The 25,468-nt window shown below is 43.3% G+C and overlaps 3 protein-coding genes across 9 annotated transcripts in view; all 3 read right to left on the reverse strand.

Annotated features, from left to right (window-relative positions):
• The window catches only part of akap9 (A kinase (PRKA) anchor protein 9), a 62,286-nt gene extending 55,954 nt beyond the window's left edge, over positions 1 to 6,332 (reverse strand). For all 7 annotated transcript variants that reach the window (XM_053512969.1, XM_053512932.1, XM_053512943.1 and 4 more), the window contains exons 1-3: positions 6,314 to 6,332; positions 6,170 to 6,237; positions 2,678 to 2,866 (exon numbers count right to left, since the gene is read on the reverse strand). In XM_053512969.1, coding sequence (XP_053368944.1) covers positions 2,678 to 2,866; positions 6,170 to 6,217 — 237 coding nt within the window. In that variant the 5' untranslated portion in view covers positions 6,218 to 6,237; positions 6,314 to 6,332. The remainder of the gene's footprint in view (positions 1 to 2,677; positions 2,867 to 6,169; positions 6,238 to 6,313) is intronic.
• A 9,710-nt stretch (positions 6,333 to 16,042) lies between these two features.
• On the reverse strand, positions 16,043 to 18,431 carry LOC128543038 (glutathione S-transferase A-like). The gene is made up of 6 exons (XM_053513329.1): positions 18,186 to 18,431; positions 17,976 to 18,041; positions 17,744 to 17,849; positions 16,789 to 16,907; positions 16,637 to 16,725; positions 16,043 to 16,496 (listed from the first exon to the last, which is right to left on the reverse strand). Exons 1-6 carry the CDS (start codon positions 18,351 to 18,353, stop codon positions 16,364 to 16,366), a joined length of 681 nt encoding a protein of 226 aa, XP_053369304.1. The 5' UTR covers positions 18,354 to 18,431; the 3' UTR covers positions 16,043 to 16,363.
• On the reverse strand, positions 16,043 to 23,200 carry LOC128543046 (glutathione S-transferase A-like). Its single transcript, XM_053513340.1, has 7 exons — positions 22,938 to 23,200; positions 22,745 to 22,810; positions 22,312 to 22,417; positions 21,142 to 21,260; positions 20,972 to 21,060; positions 20,720 to 20,866; positions 16,043 to 16,359 (listed from the first exon to the last, which is right to left on the reverse strand). The coding sequence occupies exons 1-6, from the start codon at positions 23,103 to 23,105 to the stop codon at positions 20,734 to 20,736; spliced, it is 681 nt and encodes a 226-aa protein (XP_053369315.1). The 5' UTR covers positions 23,106 to 23,200; the 3' UTR covers positions 16,043 to 16,359; positions 20,720 to 20,733.
• Between the last annotated feature and the right edge of the window lie 2,268 nt (positions 23,201 to 25,468).

The following is a 25,468-nucleotide window of genomic DNA, read 5'->3' on the forward strand; positions in this document are numbered from 1 at the left end:
TGGCAGACAGCGTGTGTGGCGTCGTGTGGGTGAGCGCTTTGCTGATGTCAGTGTTGTGGATCGAGTGGCCCATGGTGGTGGTGGGCCCATGGTATGGGCAGGCATCTGTTATGGACGAAGAACACAGGGCCATTTTATTGATGGCATTTTGAATGCACAGAGATACCGTGATAAGATCCTGAGGCCCATTGTTGTGCCATACATCCATTAACATCACCTCATGTTTCAGCAAGATAATGCACGGCCCCATGTTGCAAGGATCTGTACACAGTTCTTGGAAGCTGAAAATGTCCCAGTTCTTGCATGGCCAGCATATTGACCGGACATGTCACCCGTTGAGCATGTTTGAGATGTGCTTGACCGGCGTATACGACAGCGTGTACCAGTTCCCACTAATATCCAACAACTTCGCACAGCCATTGAAGAGGAGTGGACCAACATTCCTCAGGCCACAATTGACAATCTGATAAACTTTATGTGAAGAAGATGTGTTGCACTGCATGAGGCAAATGGTGGTCACACCAGATACTGACCGGTTCTGAGTCCCCAGACCCCCAATAAAGCAAAAAACTGCACATTCCAGGGTGGCCTTTTATTGTGGGCAGTATAAGGTACACCTGTGCACTACTCATGATGTCAGATCAGCATCTTGATGTGGCACACCTGTGAGGTGGGATGGATTATCTCAGCAAAGCAGAAGTGCTCACTATCACACATTTAGACTGATTTGTGAACAATGTTTGAGAGAAATGGTAATATTGTGTATGTGGAATGAATTTTAGATATTTAAGTCCATCTCATGAAAAATCAGAGCAGAAACAAAGGTGTTGCGTTTATATTTTTGTTGAGTGTGTGTATATATATATATATATATATATATATATATATATATATATATACACACACACACACATCATGCACTGCATTGTGTGTTTACTGTAGTAGGATTGGTACTCAGTGTGTGTGTGTGTGTTTTGTTGTGAGTACAGTTGTTTCCACGGCAACAGCTTCAGGATGAAGTTATACGTGTGCTATGAGTGTGAGGTGGGGGGCGGGGATGAGAGGGGAGAAGGGGGAGGCTGTTTGTTTGTTTATTTGTTTGTTTACTCGTCCATCCTTCCTGTTGGTACATGATGTTCAGAACTACAGCGCAAACTGAGCTACACTTTAAGGCCATGTGAACCTTCTCTTAGCCCCCACCACACACACACACACACACACACACACACACACACACAGAGCCCAAGCAGTCTGTTTCCAAGGTAACCGGTAAATCTGCAGTCATTTAAAACAGTAAACACCTTTCAGAGCTGAAGAGCTTCAGGGCCAAGTGTGTGTGTCTGTGTGTGTGTGTGTGTGTGTGTAACATCCACCTACGTCTGGCTTTTAATGTCCGAACACACACACACACACACACACACACACACACACACACACACACAGAGTTGTGTTAGTGACAGATTATCTCTTAGTATTAATTAGCTGCTGCTGCTGTTTTCTTTACAGCTGTGTTACTGAGCTCGTCTACACACACACACACACACACACACACACACACACACACAATGAAAGCTTTATTCTGTCTGTGTGTGTGTGTGTATGTTTTATTCACTACGCTTTATGCGTTCACACACATGAATAACTTTTTGTCTCTTCAGTGAGACGCCCACAGGTCATTAATATTCATAAGCAGGTGCGTCATTTGTGATAGACACGAGTGCAGTGAAACACAGGACTCAAACTCATAACAGACTCATCTGAGAGGGCGCGTCTCACGCCGCGCAGTCTCACGCCGCGCAGTCTCACGCCGCGCAGTCTGCTACATGTCTAACGTGTCTCACACTGGACGTCCCACACCGCCTAAAACTGTACGCATTATACAGTAAGTCTCAGATGGCACGTCTCTTTATACACCTTACACTGCACACTCGACGCGTCTCACACTGCACGTCTCACACTGCACGTCTCACACTGCACGTCTTAGATGTCTCACACTACACGTCTCACATGTCTCGCACTGCGTGTACTAATCAGGTCTGTAAGTTGGTAACATCTGCTCGAACTGTTATAATGTTACAATTGTGGCACAATTCCAGCCAATCAGAGACTGGACGAGTGTCCATCCTGATGACCCATTGGCTCCTTCCACTGGTCTCCACTTCTGGTGATGCGTTCAGTGGCCTTTAGTTCTTCATCACGTGTGTTTGTTTATACAGAAGTGTTTCTGTCAAAGGCACAAATAATTAACTTTATAAAATATCAGTCTAACTAATATATCATTAGTCACGATCTGAGGGGGGAAAAGAAAACATTCAGCCGGGCCACTACCACTAAAGTACACAGGATTAGTCTCCTTATATTTATATTAAAGTCCCCCAGTTCCCCACATGAACCAGTTCCCCCACATGAACCAGTTCCCCCACATGAACCAGTTCCCCCACATGAACCAGTTCCCCCACATGAACCAGTTTCCCCGGTCCACCCCACCCACCCCCTCCCCACCCCACACACACTCCCCCAGGTTTAACAAAAGCCTTACACCAGCCTCCCCAGACTCGTCCCAAAGACACGGGTGTCCCCAACTCTCTACAGTAAAACTGTCCAAACCAGAATCCTTAATATCCCAAACCTCACTCTGTGTGTGTGCGTGTGTGCGTGTGTGTGTGTGTGAGCTCACCTCTATGGTGTACATTTGGTCATGTTGAACAGTTTCTCCACTGCGGAGAGTTCTGGAAAAGGGAAGTTCTGGAGCCGGGCCGTCCCCTCTGTCTCCACCCGCGTCCTGCGGCTCTGATTCTTTATTCTTTTTCTTCTTCTTCTTCTTCTGTCCGTCACTCTGAGCCTTCTTCTGTCTGTACTCTGCCAGCTGCGTACACACACACACACACACACACAGACACACACAGCATTAACAACAGGACACATCAGGAAACGCCTCAATGTCCCTCTCTTCATCCTCTAACTGTAAACTAATGAGAGGATCGGTTCTGCAGTTCTGTTCTGAGGAATGATTCCGGTTCTGGTGTTTTATGAATGAAACTTCGTGACTGTTGGGTCACTACGACGTATAAACCCTGTTAGTGATCTCTACACACACACACACACACACACACACACACACACACACGAGCGCTGTAGAGACCCGCGGTGGGGCGGTAGAGCTCCGTCAGGTTCACGTGCAGGTCGTCCAGGCTAGCAGTGAAACGCCTCATTCTCTCTCGCGCGCACACACACGCACTCTCGCACGCACACACTCACTAACCCAGAGAGAAAGACTATCTCCTTTTTTTTTTGTTTTTGTACAGACAACATAAAGTGCACGTGCAAATGTGCAAACAAGAGCAACAAAGTGACAGAGCGACAAACACGACACAACAGAACAATAAGGTGTGGAGGTGATGAGCTGACGTAGTGGAGAAACATAAACGTTCCTTAACGTAGCAGCAAGAATTAGGAAGTTAGTGCAGAAAGTAGTCCAGTAATGAATATTGTGTAAAAAAACGTTTACAGGTTGGTGTGTACGATAGTTTGGTGGTGTAGGTCAGTGTGTCTGCGCTTGTGTTGATTAGTCAGTCCAGTCTCAATGTTTTGAGGTAGTTGAGTTAAGATGAGTGATAATGTTTGTGTGTGTGTGTGTGTGTGTGTGTGTGTGAGAGAGGGGTGTGTCCGATCAGCCACAATGCTGGTGGCTTTGCGGATGCAGCGTGTGGTGTAGATGTCTTCAATAGAGGGGAGAGAGACCCCGATGATCTTCTCCTCTGTCCTCACCATCCGCTGTAGGGTTTTGCGGTCCGATATGGCACAATTCCCAAACCAGACAGTAATGCAGCCGCTCAGGATGCTCTCGATAGTTCCTCTATAGAAGGTGGTGATGATCGGTGGTGGAAGCTGGGCCTTTCTCAGTCTTCTCAGAAAGAAGAGACGCTGTTGGGCTTTCTTGTGCAGGGAGCTGGTGTTGAGGGACCAGCTGAGGTCACCATGAGATGTTTCACAGCGGATCATTAACCGCAGGACATTGGGGACGTGTCCCTGGTGAGGATGTGTCTCTAAATCAGACCCAGTAATCCCATTAGGTGCTCAGAACAGGAGTTTACCCTTTGACTTTGCTGACCAACACACTGCAGCACACTTTAGGAGAAATGTCTTCAGAGAGTGCACACTGCTTATTATTATTACTACACTTTTCATGATGTCTCTAGTCAGGTGATAAAAGTCTAGTGTTAGAGTCACTTGGGGGGGGGAGTATTTTTGAGCTGTGCCGTTGTGAGGCCGCTCCATTTTCACGATCTCTCTCGGCTGAGGAAGTGGGTCAATGTAACGCACACGAAGAGCCTCTGGGAAATCAGGCTAATTTCTGCTCTTAGAGTGTGTGTGTGTGTGTGTGTGTGCGTGCGTGTGCGTGTACTGATTTATAACTTTTATGACTTGCTGTAAATCCTAAGAATATAAAGCTCTCGGTGTTATGAAGCGGTGTGTTGTGTCGGTGCTCGGTACCAGCTGACCCGCTCTCACTCACAGAGTCGCCCTGACCTCATCCAATCTACTAATGTTACACACACTCTCACACACACACACCGCTGAAGAAAACTAAATACAAGGCCAACACTTAACAGAGAGCAACACTTGGAATATGTTAAAACCTCTAAATCTCCATTAAAGTACAGTCTTAAAAATAACACTGCATGTAAGACCCGAGAGTAACTAAGGTACAGTTACTGATCCGAGAGCGGCGCTAGGGTACAGTTAGTGATCCGAGAGCGGCGCTAGGGTACAGTTAGTGATCCGAGAGCGGCGCCAGGGTACAGTTAGTGATCCGAGAGCGGCGCCAGGGTACAGTTAGTGATCCGAGAGCGGCGCCAAGGTACAGTTAGTGATCCGAGAGCGGCGCCAAGGTACAGTTAGTGATCCGAGAGCGGCGCCAAGGTACAGTTAGTGATCCGAGAGCGGCGCCAGGGTACAGTTAGTGATCCGAGAGCGGCGCCAGGGTACAGTTAGTGATCCGAGAGCGGCGCCAAGGTACAGTTAGTGATCCGAGAGCGGCGCCAAGGTACAGTTAGTGATCCGAGAGCGGCGCTAAGGTACAGTTAGTGATCCGAGAGCGGCGCTAAGGTACAGTTAGTGATCCGAGAGCGGCGCTAGGGTAAAGTTAGCGACACTAGGGTACAGTTACTGATCCGCGAGTAACTAAGGTACAGTTAGTGATCCGAGAGCGGCGCTAAGGTACAGTTTGTGATCCGAGAGCGGCGCTAAGGTACAGTTAGTGATCCGAGAGCGGCGCTAAGGTACAGTTAGTGATCCGAGAGCGGCGCTAAGGTACAGTTAGTGATCCGAGAGCGGCGCTAGGGTAAAGTTAGCGACACTAGGGTACAGTTACTGATCCGCGAGTAACTAAGGTACAGTTAGTGATCCGAGAGCGGCGCTAAGGTACAGTTTGTGATCCGAGAGCGGCGCTAAGGTACAGTTAGTGATCCGAGAGCGGCGCTAGGGTACAGTTAGTGATCCGAGAGCGGCGCTAGGGTACAGTTAGTGATCCGAGAGCGGCGCTAGGGTACAGTTAGCGACACTAGGGTACAGTTACTGATCCGCGAGTAACTAAGGTACAGTTAGTGATCCGAGAGTGATCAGCTCTCCCTCTGCAGTATTGATCTGACAGCAGTGTTACTGATCTGAGATCAGCTCTCCCTCTGCAGTATTGATCTGACAGCAGTGTTACTGATCTGAGATCAGCTCTCCCTCTGCAGTATTGATCTGACAGCAGTGTTACTGATCTGAGATCAGCTCTCCCTCTGCAGTATTGATCTGACAGCAGTGTTACTGATCTGAGATCAGCTCTCCCTCTGCAGTATTGATCTGTAATATAATCTCACACTGATACACCACACAAGGCCTTTAAAAGCACAGAGTGACAGCCTGAGAGATGGACAGTGCTGATGGGAGGAGACCCGGGTGTGTTGGAGTGTGAGTAGTAAAAGGAGCTGAGATTACACACACACACACACACACACACACACACACTACTGAAAGTGAAATGTAAATAATTCCAGGTATGCAGCTGATGAGAGATCAGTCAGAGTTACATTCAGTTAAACTAAACCCATTCAGTGACACCTCATGTAGGTGTCTGTGTTTATGTTTATGCCCCTCCCCCTCCCCCTGTCAGTCAACATACCTTGGCTTTGCCGGCCTCCACCTTCCTCCTCCGCTCCTCATCCTCCATGTCCGCGCTGCTCTCGGAGCCTAAACACGGGAGACAGTGACGTCATGCGCGGTTAGGGTGGGGGTGGGGGTGTGGGTGAGCCCCAGTCCGGCTGACCTGCAGCAGCGGCCCGTGTAGCTCCGCGCTCAACCCCGGCGGGACCGACACACTTCACCGGTGCTCTCACTGTCTCTCACACACATACACACACACACTGTCACACACACACACAGCGCTCACACAGCGCTCACACCGCCGCCGCCGCCATGTTTATCCACGTACACGCACTCTGCGTGACACGTCATCACGCACGGCCGCGACGTCATCACGCAGAAGGCTGGGCTCGAGGCTGACGCTGCTAGTCTTTCCCACAGTGTGTGTGTGTGTGTTAGTGTAACTGGTGTGAATAATACATTGATTTAATCTTGCTTGTTTTGCTTTTCCCTTTCTTATTTGTATAATTATTATTTTTATTTTTATTCTTTCACTTTTATTTTATTGTCCATGATGTTTTAACTCTCTTCCGTTTTGTTTTATTAGTTTAATGAACTTCACGAATTCTTGTTCTTCGGTGATTGTTCTCAAAGGAAAAAAATGTTAAAGTAGTGGAACTCTGTTGCCGAGGTTTTGTTTGGTGGGGGGAGCGATATTAGCTGGACACTTCAGGCTTTCCTGTGTGCGAGGCTCACGAGCGCATGTGTTATATGGTTCTCCCTGTGAATGACTCTGTGAATGTGCCAGAGAGGGAGAAGCTGTCGCCTGTTTCACCCCCTGATTATTTCTCCTTGTTGCAGAAATAAAGAAAGCACTGAATTTCATCCCTGCATGGTCGCGTGGTACTTGTGTGTGTGAGAGTGACCAATTCAGACATGCTACATAAATTTGGTGCCGTGACCCGGATGCACCAGATCTGCTGCAGCTGATCGCTCGGGTTCGACAACGCGGGATCACAACGCTTCTGAAATCAACAAAGGATCAAGGTTTTTCATTATTGACATTCTAGTGGCAGTGTCTGGACATCGAGTTGAACTGAGTAACTGAGTCCTCACTCACCTTATGCACACATTGGGCATCACACATTGTGTATTTTGAACTGTAGTTTTTTTTTGGTTCCTTAATTCTGTTGTAGATAGTGCAGTAACTGTGAAGTTAATTTTCTTGCATATATTTCCACCTACTATATAGTTATCATAATATGGCAGAGGGGAGGTGGAATGAAAATTTAACTATGCCACACATTGGCAGGGGACGTGGTTTTTTGGGGTTATCAGAGCCTATAGTTGGTAAACCACGTGTTTTGGTCTATGATTCTGTGACTACTCAAACCACATCACATAATAACGAGCTAAGTGAACCAAAGTCTTCCACTCCGGTTAATGCTGGTTCGGATAATGTTACAGGGCAACTACGCGATCTCATTGGTGAGCTTGGAAGCCAGATTGGTGACTCAATTGTCTCACGGTTGTTAACCAGTCACAGTTCTGCACTGCCTCTTTCTTCTCAGTCATTTGAGCAGCAAACCTTTAGCACAACGCCCCTGTCTACAAATCTTGATCTTTCCAAGGTGAACCTAGTAGTCAAGACTGACATTAAAGAACCTCAAATGTTTAGAGGGGATGATGGCGATAAATGCTCCATCTTGGAATGGATTGAACAGATGAATGTGTATTTGAGCAAAAGGGGTTGCAGCAAAGCTGCTAGTGTAGAAGAAATACTGAATCATCTCAGTGGTCGGGCAAGAAGCATTGTTAAGGTTAAGCTAAAAAGTAGCCCGGTTGCAGTACTATCTCCTGAAGTAGTTTATGAGGTACTACAGCGTTACTTTAGCGAGAGCCCTGGCTCTTGCCAGCCGTTAGCTGATTTTTACGCGACTCAGCCAAAGCCTAATGAGCACCCTGTTCTATGACTGACTATTGGGTTAGGTTGAACGAAGCAGCCGAGCTAGCAGATGCTCACCTACGAAGGAGTGGTGGCAAGATGGAAAGCATTAGCTCGGAGATCACAATGATGTTCATCAGGAACTGTCCTGAACCTGACCTTTCGAGTGTCTTTAGGTGTAAGCCCATAAGCAAATGGTCGGCTGAAGAGGTCCAGGAGGCCATTGATGAGCATGAGAGAGATCTTAAGTCTCGAAAGCCACTTCCGTCTGTGCTTAAAGTTGCTGTAAATCAAGCTATTGTTGCTGAAAAGCCTGTCAGCACTCAGGTAACAGTGGGAAGCGAAAGTACAGTCATGACTTCTGCTGCGTGCCCTACAAGCCCGCACACTACAACAAGCGAGGCTGCAGAATTAGGCACTTTAGAGCGCGTGCTGAAAATGTTAGAAAGGGTGTTGGAGCGCTCGACTTTACAGGGTTCAGAACAAAACCCTCGAACGTCACCTTGGTATCGAACTTTACCATGTGCAGTGTGTGGAGACCGATCCCATTCGACTCGCTCACACTGCATGAGAAAAAAAAGATGCCTTGCGTGTCTAGAGTTTGGACATCAACGCAAAGGGTGTCACAGAGGTGTTGCACAGGGTGTTGCCCAGATTAGTAACGATCAGGAAAACTAGATCACTCACATTGGGGAGAGGGCAGTGTGAGTGTTGAGAGTCAGCCTCTCAGCAGCGAGGATGATCCTATGTTAATTTACAGCAACCACTGTCAGGCCGAATTAAGCGGCAGCATCATTTTATTTCAAAACATAGCGAAGCTAGAAAAAGCTGATAGTTTGTTTTACACTGAGGTGTTGGTAAATGATGCAGTCACTTGCCAAGGCCTGTTGGATACTGGTTCAATGGCATGTACTATTAATGAGGAAATAGAGCGTAAGCTACTGGGTGCATGTGAAACTCTTGAGATTGAGCAGCCCCATGCCGATGTTTTGCTCGTTGGTTGTGGCGGTGTTCGGGTCAAACCTAAGTGTATCTATCGGCTAAAAATGTGTGTGTATGGATTTCCAGTTGTCGTACCGACTTTGGTGGTACCAGGGCAAAAAGATCAGCTGATCGTTGGTACTAACATCCTTAAGTATGTCATTAGTCAACTTAAGCAGTCACAGAGTTATTGGCGTCTCATGAGCCAGCCAAATTTCACGGGAGTACCAGAGATTCAACAATTCTTGAGTATGCTGTCTGGGCACGATAGATGGGAGGGTGGTAATATTCCAACAGTCGTCGGTACTGCTAAGCTTACTCAAGCAGTCACACTGTTACCTCGGCAGGAGTACCTTGTGTGGGGTAGGCTCCCAATGAGTTCCGCTGTTTCTGTGGGTAGTACTGTGATGATTGAATCATCTAGGGCACAAACTCATAAGAAGGGTGTTCTTGTTGGGCGAGTTATAGCTACGCTGCCTGGTGACAGATGGGTACCAGTTAAGTTAATCAACCCATCTAGTAAGCCTGTCACTTTGAGACTTAATGCTAAGATAGCAGATGTTTCTCCTGTTTTGGCGGTAGAGGACCTTGACACCCAGTCTGGACATGGTGACAGGGAATTCGTGAACATACAGAGTCAATCCATCTCCTCTAGTGCAGATGCAGAGGTTGGTTCTCCTTCTGGTATTCGTGACGCACTGCAAAAGCTCGGACTCTGTGATCTTGACCTTGAGTCCTGTGAGACGACTCCGTAATGGAAAGACCAGCTTCTGCAGTTGATTCAAAGATATCAAGATGTGTTTTCTAAACACAAATTAGATTGTGGTAAAGCCAAAGAGTTTGTTCACAGGATTCACCTATCAGACAGTCGGCCGTTCAGGCTCCCGTATCGTCGTGTTCCCCCTGCTCAGTATCAAAAACTGAGAAAGGTGCTCTCCGAAATGGAGGAGCAAGAGATTATCCGCAAGTCTTGCAGTGAGTGGGCATCCCCATTAGTTTTGGTATGGAAGAAAAGCGGTGATCTCCGTGTTTGTGTTGATTACCGTTGGCTTAATGCCAGGACTGATGCTCATCCCTTACCTCACCAAGCAGACTGCTTAGCAGCCTTAGGTGGAAACGCGATCTTTAGTGCAATGGTTCAAGTTCAAGTTCAAGTAGGCTTTATTGTCATTACAACCATATACAGTTAGTACACAGTGAAACGAAACAACGTTCCTCCAGGACCAAGGTGCTACATGCAACATAAATCTACAACATAAATTAACAGAGACACTAAACTAGCTAACCAAGAGGCCTAGTTAGCTGGCTAGCAGAGACAGGACAGAGAGACCTAACATAAATTACAACATAAATTAACAAAAAACTAACTAGCTAAGTATAACATTTTTATAGACAACATAAAGTGCACGTGCAAATGTGCAAACAAAAGCAACAACAAAGTGACAATGGATCTTACCTCTGGCTTTTATAACATCACAGTGGCGGAGGAGGACAAAAAGTTTACAGCCTTCACAACGCCGATGGGGCTCTTTGAATTTAATCGTTTACCTCAAGGACTCTGCAATAGTCCTGCTAGCTTTATGCGCCTGATGACGAACATCTTTGGCGATCAAAATTTCTTGACGTTACTCTGTTATCTGGACGACCTACTTGTGTATGCCCCAGGTGAAGGTAAGGCCATTAAGAGGCTTGAGATGGTGTTCAGTAGGCTCCGAGAGCATGGGTTAAAGCTAGCCCCCAAGAAGTGTCATTTCCTCCGGAGGAGCGTGTTTTTTAGGGCACGTCATCAATAGTTCAGGAGTAGCAACCGACCCAGATAAGGTTAGTGCTATTGGAGCGGTAGTAGAGTCTGACTTAATGATGGAGGATGGAGTTACCCCATCCCAGAGGAAAATTAAATCGTTCCTTGGGATGGTTTTGTATTACCAGAGGTTTATCCAGAACTGTTCTACCATAGCAAAACCCCTGTTTGCCTTGACAGCTGCGCCCAGGGGTAAGAAACCTCCGGGGAGGGGTGCTACGTTCAGGAAGTTGAGTCCTGATGCCTGGAAGGAGGAGCACAGTATGGCCTTCCAGCAGTTAAAAGCTGCGTTGATGAATTCTGTAGTACTGACGCACCCTGATTTTAGCCGTCTATTCATTTTGTCCACTGATGCATCTATGGATGGTTTGGGCGCTGTACTGTCACAGGTTACAGAGGGTGAGACTAGAGCCCGGCCAATTGCTTTTGCCAGCAAAGCACTCACGCGCGCTCAGGCAAGGTACGCTGCTCACCGTTTAGAGTTCTTGGCTTTGAAGTGGTCCGTTTGTGACAAATTCAGCCACTGGCTGAAGGGTCACGAGTTTGTTGTATGGACGGACAACAATCCTTTGACTTACATCCTCACAAAGCCTAAACTCGATGCGTGTGAGCAGAGGTGGGTTTCCAAGTTAGCACCCTACCGATTTAGCATCAAGTACATGACCTCGAGACAGACAACAAAATGACCCCTGTCTGTCCAGGGTTCTGTTCTATGTTGTTAGGGGCAAGAGAGCCTCACGCCGTGAACGTACGGGTGAGACGTATAAGGTGCTCAGAGTTTTGAAACAGTGGGACAAATTGAAGATGCTCGATGGCGTATTGTATCGTGTAAGCAAAGATAATTTGACAGGGAAGAAGCGATTACAATATGTTGTCCCTTCTTCCTTAATTATGCAGGTCATGACAGGGGTACACGACGAGGCAGGGCACCAGGGACAGGATGTAGCTCATATACAGCACACACACACAAACTCACATTAACACACGCACTCACAGTGTTAGCACGACATGCTACATGTAGCTCATATACATACACACACACACTCCCACACTCACATAAACACACATATAATCACACACACTCACATAAACACACATATAATCACACACACTCACATAAACACACATATAATCACACACACTCACATAAACACACATATAATCACACACACTCACATAAACACACATATAATCACACACACACTCACATAAACACACATATAATCACACACACACTCACATTCTCACATAAACACACAATCATACACACACTCACTTAAACACACAAAGAATCACACACACTCACATTCTTACATAAACACACATATAATCACACACACTCACATTCTCACATAAACACACATATAATCTCACACACTCACATAAACACACATAATCACACACTCACATAAACACACATATAATCACACACACTCACGTTCTTACATAAACACACATATAATCACACACACACTCACATTCTCACATAAACACACATATAATCACACACACTCACGTTCTCACATAAACACACATATAATCTCACACACTCACATAAATACACATATAATCACACACTCACATAAACACACATATAATCACACACACTCACGTTCTTACATAAACACACATATAATCACACACACTCACGTTCTTACATAAACACACATATAATCACACACACACTCACATTCTCACATAAACACACATATAATCACACACACTCACATAAACACACATATAATCACACACACTCACATAAACACACATATAATCACACACACTCACATAAACACACATATAATCACACACACACTCACATTCTCACATAAACACACATATAATCATACACACACTCACTTAAACACACAAAGAATCACACACACTCACATTCTCACATAAACACACATATAATCACACACACTCACGTTCTTACATAAACACACATATAATCACACATTCTCACATAAACACACATATAATCTCACACACTCACATAAACACACATATAATCACACACTCACATAAACACACATATAATCACACACACTCACGTTCTTACATAAACACACATATAATCACACACACACTCACATTCTCACATAAACACACATATAATCACACACACTCACATAAACACACATATAATCACACACTCACATAAACACACATATAATCACACACACACTCACATAAACACACATATAATCATACACACACTCACTTAAACACACAAAGAATCACACACACTCACATTCTCACATAAACACACATATAATCACACACACTCACGTTCTTACATAAACACACATATAATCACACATTCTCACATAAACACACATATAATCTCACACACTCACATAAACACACATATAATCACACACTCACATAAACACACATATAATCACACACACTCACGTTCTTACATAAACACACATATAATCACACACACACTCACATTCTCACATAAACACACATATAATCACACACACTCACATAAACACATATAATCACACACACTCACATAAACACACATATAATCACACACACTCACATAAACACACATATAATCACACACACTCACATAAACACACATATAATCACACACACACTCACATTCTCACATAAACACACATATAATCACACACACTCACTTAAACACACAAAGAATCACACACACTCACATTCTTACATAAACACACATATAATCACACACACTCACGTTCTTACATAAACACACATATAATCACACATTCTCACATAAACACACATATAATCTCACACACTCACATAAACACACATATAATCACACACACTCACATAAACACACATATAATCTCACACACACACTCACATAAACACACATATAATCACACACACACTCACATTCTCACATAAACACACATATAATCATACACACACTCACTTAAACACACAAAGAATCACACACACTCACATTCTTACATAAACACACATATAATCACACATTCTCACATAAACACACATATAATCTCACACACTCACATAAACACACATATAATCTCACACACTCACATAAACACACATATAATCACACACTCACATAAACACACATATAATCACACACACACTCTCACATAAACACACATATAATCACACACACACTCACTCTCACATAAACACACATATAATCACACACACACTCTCACATAAACACACATATAATCACACACACACTCACTCTCACATAAACACACATATAATCACACACACTCACACTCTCACATAAACACACATATAATCACACACACACTCACATTCTCACAAACACATATAATCACACACACTCACATAAACACACATATAATCACACACACACACACTCTCACATAAACACACATATAATCACACACACACTCACATTCTCACAAACACATATAATCACACACACTCACATAAACACACATATAATCACACACACACACACTCTCACATAAACACACATATAATCACACACACACTCTCACATAAACACACATATAATCACACACACACTCTCACATAAACACACATATAATCACACACACACACACTCTCACATAAACACACATATAATCACACACACACTCTCACATAAACACACATATAATCACACATTTTTCCGACCTTACACAAAATGAAACATGAAACAAATACATGAGTTATTCTTTATTAGACAGAAATGTAGACAGACGCTGGTTCAGTGTTCTTTCCCTGAGAGTGTGTTATAGTCAAACCATTAACACTCTGCTACATCCACTTAGACCAGTAACCTTCCCCTGGTTCCAGTTGGGTTCAGTAGTCTGACATGTAGAACATTTTGTTTTCCAGTTCTACATCATGACTTCTGCTGTATGTGTGTGTGTGTGTGTGTGTGTGTGTGTGTGTGTGTGTGTGTAATGTTATTATACACATACCTGTGGCAGTGTTAGTTGGTGGTGTATGTGTGTGAGAGCGTCTGGTGGGAGCGGAGCAGCTGATGGTCTGGCAGATCTTCAGTTCGACCCATCTCCTCCTGGACATGCTGCTGTCACTCTAACACACCTCAACACACCTGCAGTCCCAAAACGTAACTGTAACACACCTGAAAATGAACCTGGGCTCACCTACACACAGCTACACACACCTAAACTGACTTAAACACAGCTAAACACACAGGTACACCTACTGTATCTGAGGACACCTGCAGACCTGCAGCTCCACCTTATTTATTATTAAGGTCTCAGGTGTACTATGTCACATCTCTCTCTCTCTCTTTCTCTCTCACTCACACACACACACACAGTTTACACAGAACATCATGTTAATATATAATAATAATAATAATAATAATAATAATACAATGCAGCTGGATTCCTGGAAGGAAGCTCCTCCTATTACAATGATTGACAGGTGTGTATTATTAACAGATAACACCACCATGAAAAGGTTTATGATACGTAAGCTCCCTAGCGTAAATTCAACACAATTTTTAGCTTAAACGTTCATGTAGTCAAGTGCAGAAATATTGGCACCTCCACACAATAAAGGTGTGTGTGGAAGTGTGAGGTTTTGACTAAGGTGAAGGCATTTTATTACAAAACTTAAAGAGAATGATGAGACAATTAAACACAACCATAACACAGCTGTAGCATGGCCTTAGTGTATTACGTAGATGACACACTGCAACAGCTGGTTAATTATCTGATCTCGGGGGAAGGGGGGGTGATCGATGGTGTTCGGTGATCGTTAAATATAAATGAGAAATGAGGAATTACATTAGGAGCTCTTTGGCGCTCTCTCTCTCACACACACACATGCTCTGGTTTCTCTCAGCTGGCCATATGACCGGACTTTAATGGAATTTAGTGGCTGATTATTCTGGAGCTCTGTGCAGCATGTGCACACACACACACACACACCATGCATCTTGAACCAGCAGTATTTATATATATCCTGAGGAAAGTTCAGACACAAATAAATAAATGATTCTCATCACTGTTCCCGGAGACACCACCACCCCTTATGGCTGAAAGGTGTACTGCAGACATACATCGTGGCGGTCATGACCCAAATAAACTCTCCAGCGACCCACCTGTGAGTCATGACCCAATGTTTGGGAACCAGTGCTAGCTACATTAGCCTCGTAGGTGTAGCGTAACATCAAAGAAGCACTTCCACACTCAGAACACGTCTTTTGTGACTTTTATTAGTCAAATGTTGAAATGTTTTACATTTTGTTTACAAACTTTTAGGGAAAAATAGTCAGAGTATATGTGTGTTTATGCTACAAGTGCTTCAGTGTTTCAAAAAACAGACCAAAAGGTTTAGAGAACTTTAAAGTACGTGAGATTAAAAGAAAAGTTACAATGAACTGACGTAATAAAGTGGAGGTTATATTTTTAATATTATATTAAGCTTATAATTGTATTTTATACATTTTAAAGAGAAACACACACACTCTACAGTGTTAATGAGTGTGTGAGATTCAATCCCCTCCTGGTGTCTCCTCACAGATCCTTGAGCGTGTCCCCTCCTGTAGGCTTCTCCACCCAGTGAGGAGGCCACGAGGACTTAACACTCGGACGCTCCTTCACCATCTCGTAATACGCCATCAGGTTCGGGTAGCGCTCCTTACTCAACCTGCACACCACCAGGAACACATCACACACCAACTGATAGATATGGTATATATATATATATATATATATATATATATATATATATACATACACACACACACACACACACATATACATAAATACACCTACATACACACTTACCCAAATCGAGGGAGGAAAGCAAGGATTGGGAAGAAAACAACATCAGCCAAGGAGAAGTGTCTCCCAGCCAGGAACGATCCTTTACCCATCTACAGAGAGACACAACGTCACTGCACCTGTGTGTGTGTGTGTGTGTGTGTGTATAACCCTACCTTCTCTAGGTAACCCTCCCACAGTGCGAGTTCAGTCTTCAGGTTCTCCATGTTTCTCTTTAACGCTGTTTCGTGTCTCTCAGGTTCAGGGACGAAGTGAGTGTAGAACATAGCCTCATCTGAGCCATCATCACACACACACACACACACACACACACACACACAAGAACATGGTCAGAATCATATCATAAACACTTAGCATGCGTGTCATACACGTGCCACACACACACCTTTAATTTGTATCTGTAAGCACTAACATGAAGGTGGTTATGAGGTCGTTTCCCACCTGTGGAGTGTCTAATGTGTGAAGTGTGTGTGTGTGTGTCGTGTTTTTTTCTGCCAGAGCATAAAAGATTATATAAAGCTCTTGTATGAGGGCTGTGACAGTTACAGGCTGCAGCACCTAGTGTTCAGATCAGGAACTGCAGTTGTATTTAGATTTTCTTTAGCCCTACAGCAGCACCTAGTGTTCAGATCAGGAACTGCACTGGCTGTAAAATATTGATTAAATTATTATGGATTATTTTTTAAGACGTCACACAAAAACCTCACGTACAGAATAATCACTTTCAGCAACAACTTACAACATGTGCAATGCAAAGCGATAAACGGTCTATAGACATCTCTTACAACATACAGAAAATATATTACAGAAATATAAAATATATTTTATATAATATTACACACAGACTCAGCCCAAAAATGTATACACAATTAAGGAAAAAAAATAATAAGATGTATACTATATTAATAAAAAATCATCATAATACTATCATATACATAAATATAGTGTATAACATAAAGCAATAGATTTACCATTAAACTATTTCTGTTCCTGAAGTGTGTATGACTCTGTGTATAATTGTGACGGATGTTAAATAAGAGTGAATGTATATAATTAATGAGAATGAGGGTGATTACTGTGTGTTATGTGATGGACATCAGGTCTACGTACACATCTTCTGCTGCAGTGTGTTGGTCTCAAAGGCACGCTGCAACACCAGCGCCTGCTCCTTCACATCATCTGGGACCAGCTGGGTGCCCTGGGACTTAAACTGGTTCTATACACACACACACACACACACACACACACACACACACCACAATGTGGATGAATCTTCAGTACTCTAAGGGTTCAGTAAGTATGTTCCTGAGTCTCTGACGTCACCTGGTCACGTGGTCCTTACCTCCAGGTACATGCAGATAGCGAAGGACTCGTTCACCACCACATCTCTGTGTTTAAAGGTGGGGAGCTAAACAAACAAACAAGTAAACAAACAAACAAACAAGTAAACAAACTAGCAAACAAACAAAGAATTAGGAAAGTGAAAACCAAATGCATGTAAACAGACTTGTCCTGTGTGTGTGTGTGTGTGTGTGTGTGTGTGTGTGTGTACCTGTCCCCTGGGGTTGAGCTTCATCACCTCCTCACCCTTGTGCTCCCCCTTGTCGAAGGACAGCAGCTTGCTGTGGTAACCCTGCAGGTTCTTCTCCTCCAGAGCGACCAGAACCTTCCAGCAGGGCGGAGAGCCCGAGCCCCAGTACAACATCATGTCCTCAGCCATGGTCCAGCTCCAACCTCACTCACACACACACACACACACACACACACTCAGTCCTCCGACTGTAACCAGGACGTGTGGAGACGATCTGCTGAGTCATAAGAGCTGGGGCTCGAGAGGAGGGCGCGAGACACTGACCACGCCTCCTTCTAATCTCTCCTCCAATAGGGAGAGAGCGAGAGAAACCACTTCCGGGGTCGATCACCACCAGAGGGCGCTAATACACACATCAGTATAATACAGACTGTTAGACAGGGCAGCTGATTGACTCCCACATGTTATTATCTCTGTAAATTCTACAGTAGTGTTCTCAGAAAGGTAAAGATTTAAAGGCAAACAAATTACAACTTTATATTATAAATCCTGAAATAACTACAACACAAAAACACCTGTTCAAAGGGAACACGTGACCAACGGGTCACTAGATCTATTTATTATTATTATTATATTTATTATTATTATTATTATTATTATTATAGAGGTAAAAGGACACAAAAATTTACATTTGAATTTAACTTAAGAAGTCCCTGATTTATGTCCTACATAGGTTAGTTATTTGTGTCTCCGTGCAACTTGTGAATTAATCAAATAATTTATTTGTTTCTGTTCATTTATATGTTTCAATAGAACATGTTTTTATAATGGTATCAGTTTTGGTTTCAATAAATATTTAATGTCCGTAGGGTTCAAATTTCCACAGCAGCAGTGACGGTTATCTGAGGTGTTTATGTTACCATCCCACCAAGAACCACGTTCCCTTCACTGACGTTTAGTACTGTGAAAAAAAATCTAATTCAGACCCGAAAGAAACAAATTACAGACCGATTTCAAACCTTCTGTTCATATAAAAAATATTAGAAAAAGTAGTATCAGCTCAAATATGCACATTCTTGCAGGAAAACAACATCCTTGAAGAACTTCAGTCAGAAACTGCACTAGTTAAGCACTATAACTTCCCATCATAGTACAGAAACTGCACTAGTTAAGATTGCAAACGACTTGTTTTTAGCTTCGGACCAAGGCTGCATCTCAATACTAGTCTTACTTGATCTTAGTGCTGTATTCGACACAATAGATCATAATATTCTCATAAATCGCTTACAAAATCACATAGGTATTCAGGGACAGGCATTAAAATGGTTTAAAATGGTTTAAAATGGAGAACTGTCTGGTGTAATGCCAGTGAAATATGGGGTCCCACAAGGGTCAGTTTTAGGACCTCTCCTGTTCTCAATATACATGCTTTTCTTGGGTAACATCATTAGAAGACATGGGATTAGTTTCCATTGTTATGCTGATGATACCCAATTATATATCTCAACAAAACCAGATGAAATACCTAAATTGTCTAGATTAACAGAGTGTGTCCAGGACATAAAGGATTGGATGACCAATAACTTCCTTTTACTAAACTCAGACAAGACAGAGATATTACTCATCGGCCCAAAAACCAGCACACAACAGCTTTCACAATTCAGCCTGCGTTTAGAAGGATGTACTGTTACTACCAGCTCAACAGTAAAAGACCTGGGTGTAATATTAGACAGTAACTTGTCCTTTGAAAATCATATTTCCAATATCACAAAAACAGCCTTTTTCCATCTTTTTCCTGTTTTTTGAATTTGTTATTTTGTTTTGGGTTTTGTTAATTTGTTTTGCACTTCAGGGCCACCGTAATCTCAGGTCAGCGTGTCACTCTCACCGCAGGCAGAGTTCTGACAGAAACCGTAGTAAGTGGTAAAAGTGGCAGAGTTTATTTGAGTCATGATTGTTGTGATTGTCTTCACTACACCTTTTCTAAAATGCTCTATTCTCGCTTTACTGGTTAGCTACATGAGCCTTGTAGGTGCAGCGCAACTCTAAAGAAGCCGACTTCACACACAAGCAACTTCTTTTCATTTTTATTAGTTAAACATTGAAATGTTGATTGTTATACACAGGGGAAGAAGTGAGGTTTGGCAGGTGGGGAACACTACAACCCAGCGGGGAAATACAAGATAACTCAGACAAGGTCGCGCTCATGGAGGTTTGAGAAAAAGCATGTGTAATGCACTTTAACACTTGCTGCCCATTTTGCACGTTTAATAGTAATGTAACATCATATGGAAGCTTTTGATTTGTTGAGCAAAAAAATAAACAATAAATGGTCTGAAGGAACGTCAAGCTGCATCCAGACTGCAGACTGGTTAAAGTGGTTATGCTTACTTTCTTGAGATCAGATTAGACATTTAGTTAACCTGGATTAAAGATGTAATTGTAGAGAAAAAGGTGAAGGTTACATTTAACTTGTGTAACATATGTAAAATGAGAGAGAGAGAGACACACACACACACACTACAGTTTTAATAAGTGTGTGAGATCCAATTCCCCTCCTGGTGTCTCCTCACAGATCCTTGAGCGTGTCCCCTCCTGTAGGCTTCTCCACCCAGTGAGGAGGCCACGAGGACTTAACACTCGGACGCTCCTTCACCATCTCGTAATACGCCATCAGGTTCAGGTAGCGCTCCTTACTCAACCTGCACACCACCAGGAACACATCACACACCAACTGATAAATATGGCATATTATATATATATATATATATATATACATAAATACACCTACACACATACACACTTACCCATATCGAGGGAGGAAAGCAAGGATTGGGAAGAAAACAACATCAGCCAAGGAGAAGTGTCTCCCAGCCAGGAACGATCCTTTCCCCATCTACAGAGAGACACAACGTCACTGCACCTGTGTGTATGTGTGTGTGTGTGTATGTGTGTATGTGTGTGTGTCTAATCCCACCTTCTCTAGGTAACCCTCCCACAGTGCGACTTCAGTCTTCAGGTTCTCCATGTTCCTCTTTAACGCTGAGTCGTGTCTCTCAGGTTCAGGGATATAATAAGTGTAGAACAGAACATCATCTGAGCCATCACACACACACACACACACACACACACACACACATGAATAATGTTTTGAGGGACTTACTTAATCGTTTTGTCTGTCTAAACTTCATTTAAGGAAAATTCATCATTTCCCATCCAGAAAAGAAACAAACCCTGACAAACTGAAAGAAGCTACTGACCTGTCACATCTTCCAGACAAAAACTTTTCTTAGCGTTCATGATCATTTACCAATCGTTTATTAAGGATTTCCCTAGCAGGCACCATCATTGCACTAACTTCTGCCACATCCAGAAATCCTTCCCTGACCTGAAGCACCAGTTCACACCAGCACCCATCCTTATTTCTCCAGACTCCTTAAGCTTCAGTTTGTGGTGGCAGTGGATGTCCCTGATTCAGGAGTGGGAGCCCATTTGTCGCAAAGGTCATCACCTGACAATCAGCTCTAGGCACCTTCTCGAGAGGACCAAAGGTCTGTTCTGCTGGCATGGATTTCCAGACTGTGCTTTCCCTTTTTGGGGTTGTTCCATCAGAAATCTACAACTGGCCTAAACGTCAGATCTCAACAAGGTGTCCTCTCATCATGGATTTATTATTCTGTTAAAAACGCTGTACATGGAAAGCTTGCTTTGAACTTCTCCCCGCACCGTGGATCATTACATCAGGAACTCTGTTTTCTGTCCTTTGCCTCCCTCAATTGCACCAGTATTTTCATCTTTACTTTCCCTCCAATCCAAAAGCCTGTCTCCCTGCTCTCTGTGTGCGGGTTTTTTCTTTTCTTTTCCAGTTTATATGAACCCATTTTCTGCCAGAAACTGAGAGACAGTGTTGAAAAAACTCTTCTTAGAATCAGGAGATTTTGGTGAACTTTGGTCTCAGGGCCTTTGCCCTCTTTCATGTATTAACTTTATTGAACTAACAATCATTAATCCCCCCCTTTATGTCTGCTTTTTGTTTCATGCAGTTCGTCCTCATTAACCAGGAACCTCACAAAACTCTCCTGTACTGTATTGAATTGAATTGTGTTGCATCATGTTCTATTGTACTGTTTTGTGTTAGTCTACGTACACATCTTCTGCTGCAGTGTGTTGGTCTCAAAGGCACGCTGCAACACAAGCGCCTGCTCCTTCACATCATCTGGGATCAGCTGGGTGCCCTGGGACTTAAACTGGTTCTACACACACACACACACACACACACACACACACACACACACATATAGCCTGTTTAATATAATAAATATACACTAGAGCTGGGTGATATGGCAAAAAAATAATATAGGTCTGAAATCAAAAGTAGTTCAGTGGTTAAGGATGATTTATTAGAAGGTCATGAGTTCAAATCCCAGCACTGACAACTGACACAGCTGGAGCCTTGAGAATGACCCTCAAAGTCACTTTGGTTGAGAGTACAAACAGTATTATGCAAATGAGTCTCTGACATCACCTGACAACACCTGTCACCTGGCAGCCCTGACATGCACTGGTGACTCCATCCTTACCTCCAGGTACATGCAGGTAGCAAAGGATTCATTCACCACCACATCTCTGTGTTTAAAGGTGGGGAGCTAAACAAACAAACAAACAAACAAACAAACGCATGTATACATAGGTGTTATCAGTTTGAGTGCTGTATAAGAGCAGTCAGGATGAATGCAGATGAAATCATGAGCTTTCAGTGTGAGATGTTTGTACCTGTCCTCTTGGGTTCAGCTTCATCACCTCCTCACACTTGTGCTCTCCTTTCTCAAAAGACAGAGATTTGCTGTGATAACCCTGCAGGTTCTTCTCCTCCAGAGCAATCTGAACTTTCCAGCAGGGAGGAGATCCCGAGCCCCAGTACAACATCATGTTTTTGGCCATGTTTCTAACCAGGATATGTAGAGACACTGAACACTCTGATGAGAAATGCGATCTGGCTGGAGCTCTGTCCCTTAGACCTCTCTGCACTTTGATCTAGAGAGGAGCTCTGGAGCTTCAGGGATTGGTAAAGCACAAATCACGCCTTTTTCCAATCTATTCCTCCAGTAAAGAGAGAGAGAGAGAGAGAGAGAGATATTTGAGGTATTTAAAAGACAGCAGTACACATCCAGTGTTTTATCATGTATATTGTATAATGTGCAATAATAAACTTTACAGAATTAATTTTTTTTTACTGACTACCACCAGATCTCCTCAAAGACTAGTAGTATCTCCCCATGAAAATGAAATAATAAGTGATAAGTATAGTATAATATATTGTAACGGGTCTGGCATACAGACAGAACACACAGGAGGCAGGAGGCACGTCTCAACAACAGTTCCTTAATGAAAGACTTTTTTAAAGTGCAGTTCTTGGTGAATACGCTACGTGCAGTGAAGGCTTTAGAGCCGTCTCTGTGTATGTTGTGGTTTCCTGGGGATATTTAGCTGGTGTGATGTCATCAGTGGTGGACAGTAGGCAAGTCTCTCCTTGGCAAACAGGACTCAGAAACACTCGAGTCTGGGGGCAGAAGAGACAAACGTACATTTGTGTTTGATAAGATCTCACTCACCGGAAGGAGCCAAGGAGGTCTTTCTAAAGGCCATGTAGGAGCTGAGTGGTGCAACTGATGATCAGCCGTAATATGATGTGCGCAGTGTGTGTGTGTGTGTGTGTGTGTGTGTGAGAGAGAGAAACACCTGCACTGAGAAGCCTATCGTCATAATATAGTTAAGTAAACTGCTATACATCAAGTGTGTGTTATAGTGAATCTGTAGTCATGTATAATATGTGTATATTTGAAGTCAGCTCAGCTTCAGTAATAATCCAAAGAGTATGTGGATGTTTTACAGCACATCCAGCCCAGCTCAGTGTGTGAGGAAAGAAACTAAAGTACATACAAGATTCACTTATTTGTCAATTTGTGAGCAAAATGAAAAGATTTTTTTGTATATCCCAGTTGGGAATCTGGGTTCAGAGCTTAGGTACAGCAAGGATCCGGCATCCCCTGGACCAGATAGGGTTAAGGGCCTTGCTCAACAGTGGCAGCTTGGCAGCCCTGGGGATTGAACCCCTAACCTTCCAATTATTCATCCAGTGCATCATCTGTTTGAGCCACCAAAGCCTCTTGCTCCTGTGCCTCAGTCTGATGGGACTTTCTGAGGATGGAGCTGTTGTGAGTTCTTTGGAAATGGTAATCACCAAAAGCTTAAAGGTGTCTATAAAAGACAAAAGACCGCTGGTTATTCTGAGGGGAAGCATTGCTTAGGTGCGTCTCCAAAAGTCTATAGTCTCACAGCCTTGATCATGTTCAGCTCCAAGATTCTTCTGGCTGCTCCAGAGCACCAACAAGGACAAATAAGCCATTTCACATAGATGTGAAAACATATAATTTGATTTTACCTTATCTTAAATTAAATTCTGAAACATTTGAGATGAAAAATAATAGATGATCATTTATACTGGCATCCGGTGTGTGAAAGCCACCATCACAGTCAGAGAGAAGGAAAAGTTTCTCCAGTCCAGGAGTCACGATCTAAAGGAAAACAGAGCAAAAGATATATGTGAAGAGGAGCAAGGTCCTGCTCCCAAACAAGAGGTTTACCCCATCCCTAACTCAGTCTGGGCAGCTTCCCACCAACCAGCCAGTTCTCTTCTATCATACATCAGCTGCATTTCAACAGCTGATCACGCTTCATCTCTATAACACTCTCTATCGGACTTCTACCATGAACATGATTACAAAGACGCCCTATACCGGCTAGAGCAGGGAGCACGCCCCTCCCTCCCAGAGAGCACAAACAGTTTTAATCTCTAAACTCCTGGTCTTACATGCCTGTGGCAATGTTGGAATTTAAACTCATGATCTCCTGACAACAGGCCAACAGCGCTCGATTTTGTGTTCCATGTTTAAATAGAAACAAATGCATAAGTTACAAATAGATATATAGTTTAATCAGGTAAAAATGTTGTTGTTTTACTTTGGAATGAAGTTTTTTTCTTTTTGAACGATTAGAATCTGTATGGTTAATATTTCACTAAAGCTTTTCCTGCAGAAAGTAACTGGCTGTAAAAGGGGCATTCTTCATGAAAACAACTTGGTATTGACAGATCTGAGCATGATGGTAGAGACACGTGCAGGTTAAATACTTTAGATAGACGAAGATAGATCTGATCATTCAGGGAGAGAGTAAGATAACAGTTAGTTATGGTCACAGTCACATAGTGTACAAGGTGATTGTATATACTGTGTAGTGCAGAGTTA

This window comes from Clarias gariepinus, chromosome 2 (genome assembly GCF_024256425.1).
Source record: "Clarias gariepinus isolate MV-2021 ecotype Netherlands chromosome 2, CGAR_prim_01v2, whole genome shotgun sequence".
NCBI classification, from domain to species: Eukaryota; Metazoa; Chordata; class Actinopteri; order Siluriformes; family Clariidae; genus Clarias; species Clarias gariepinus.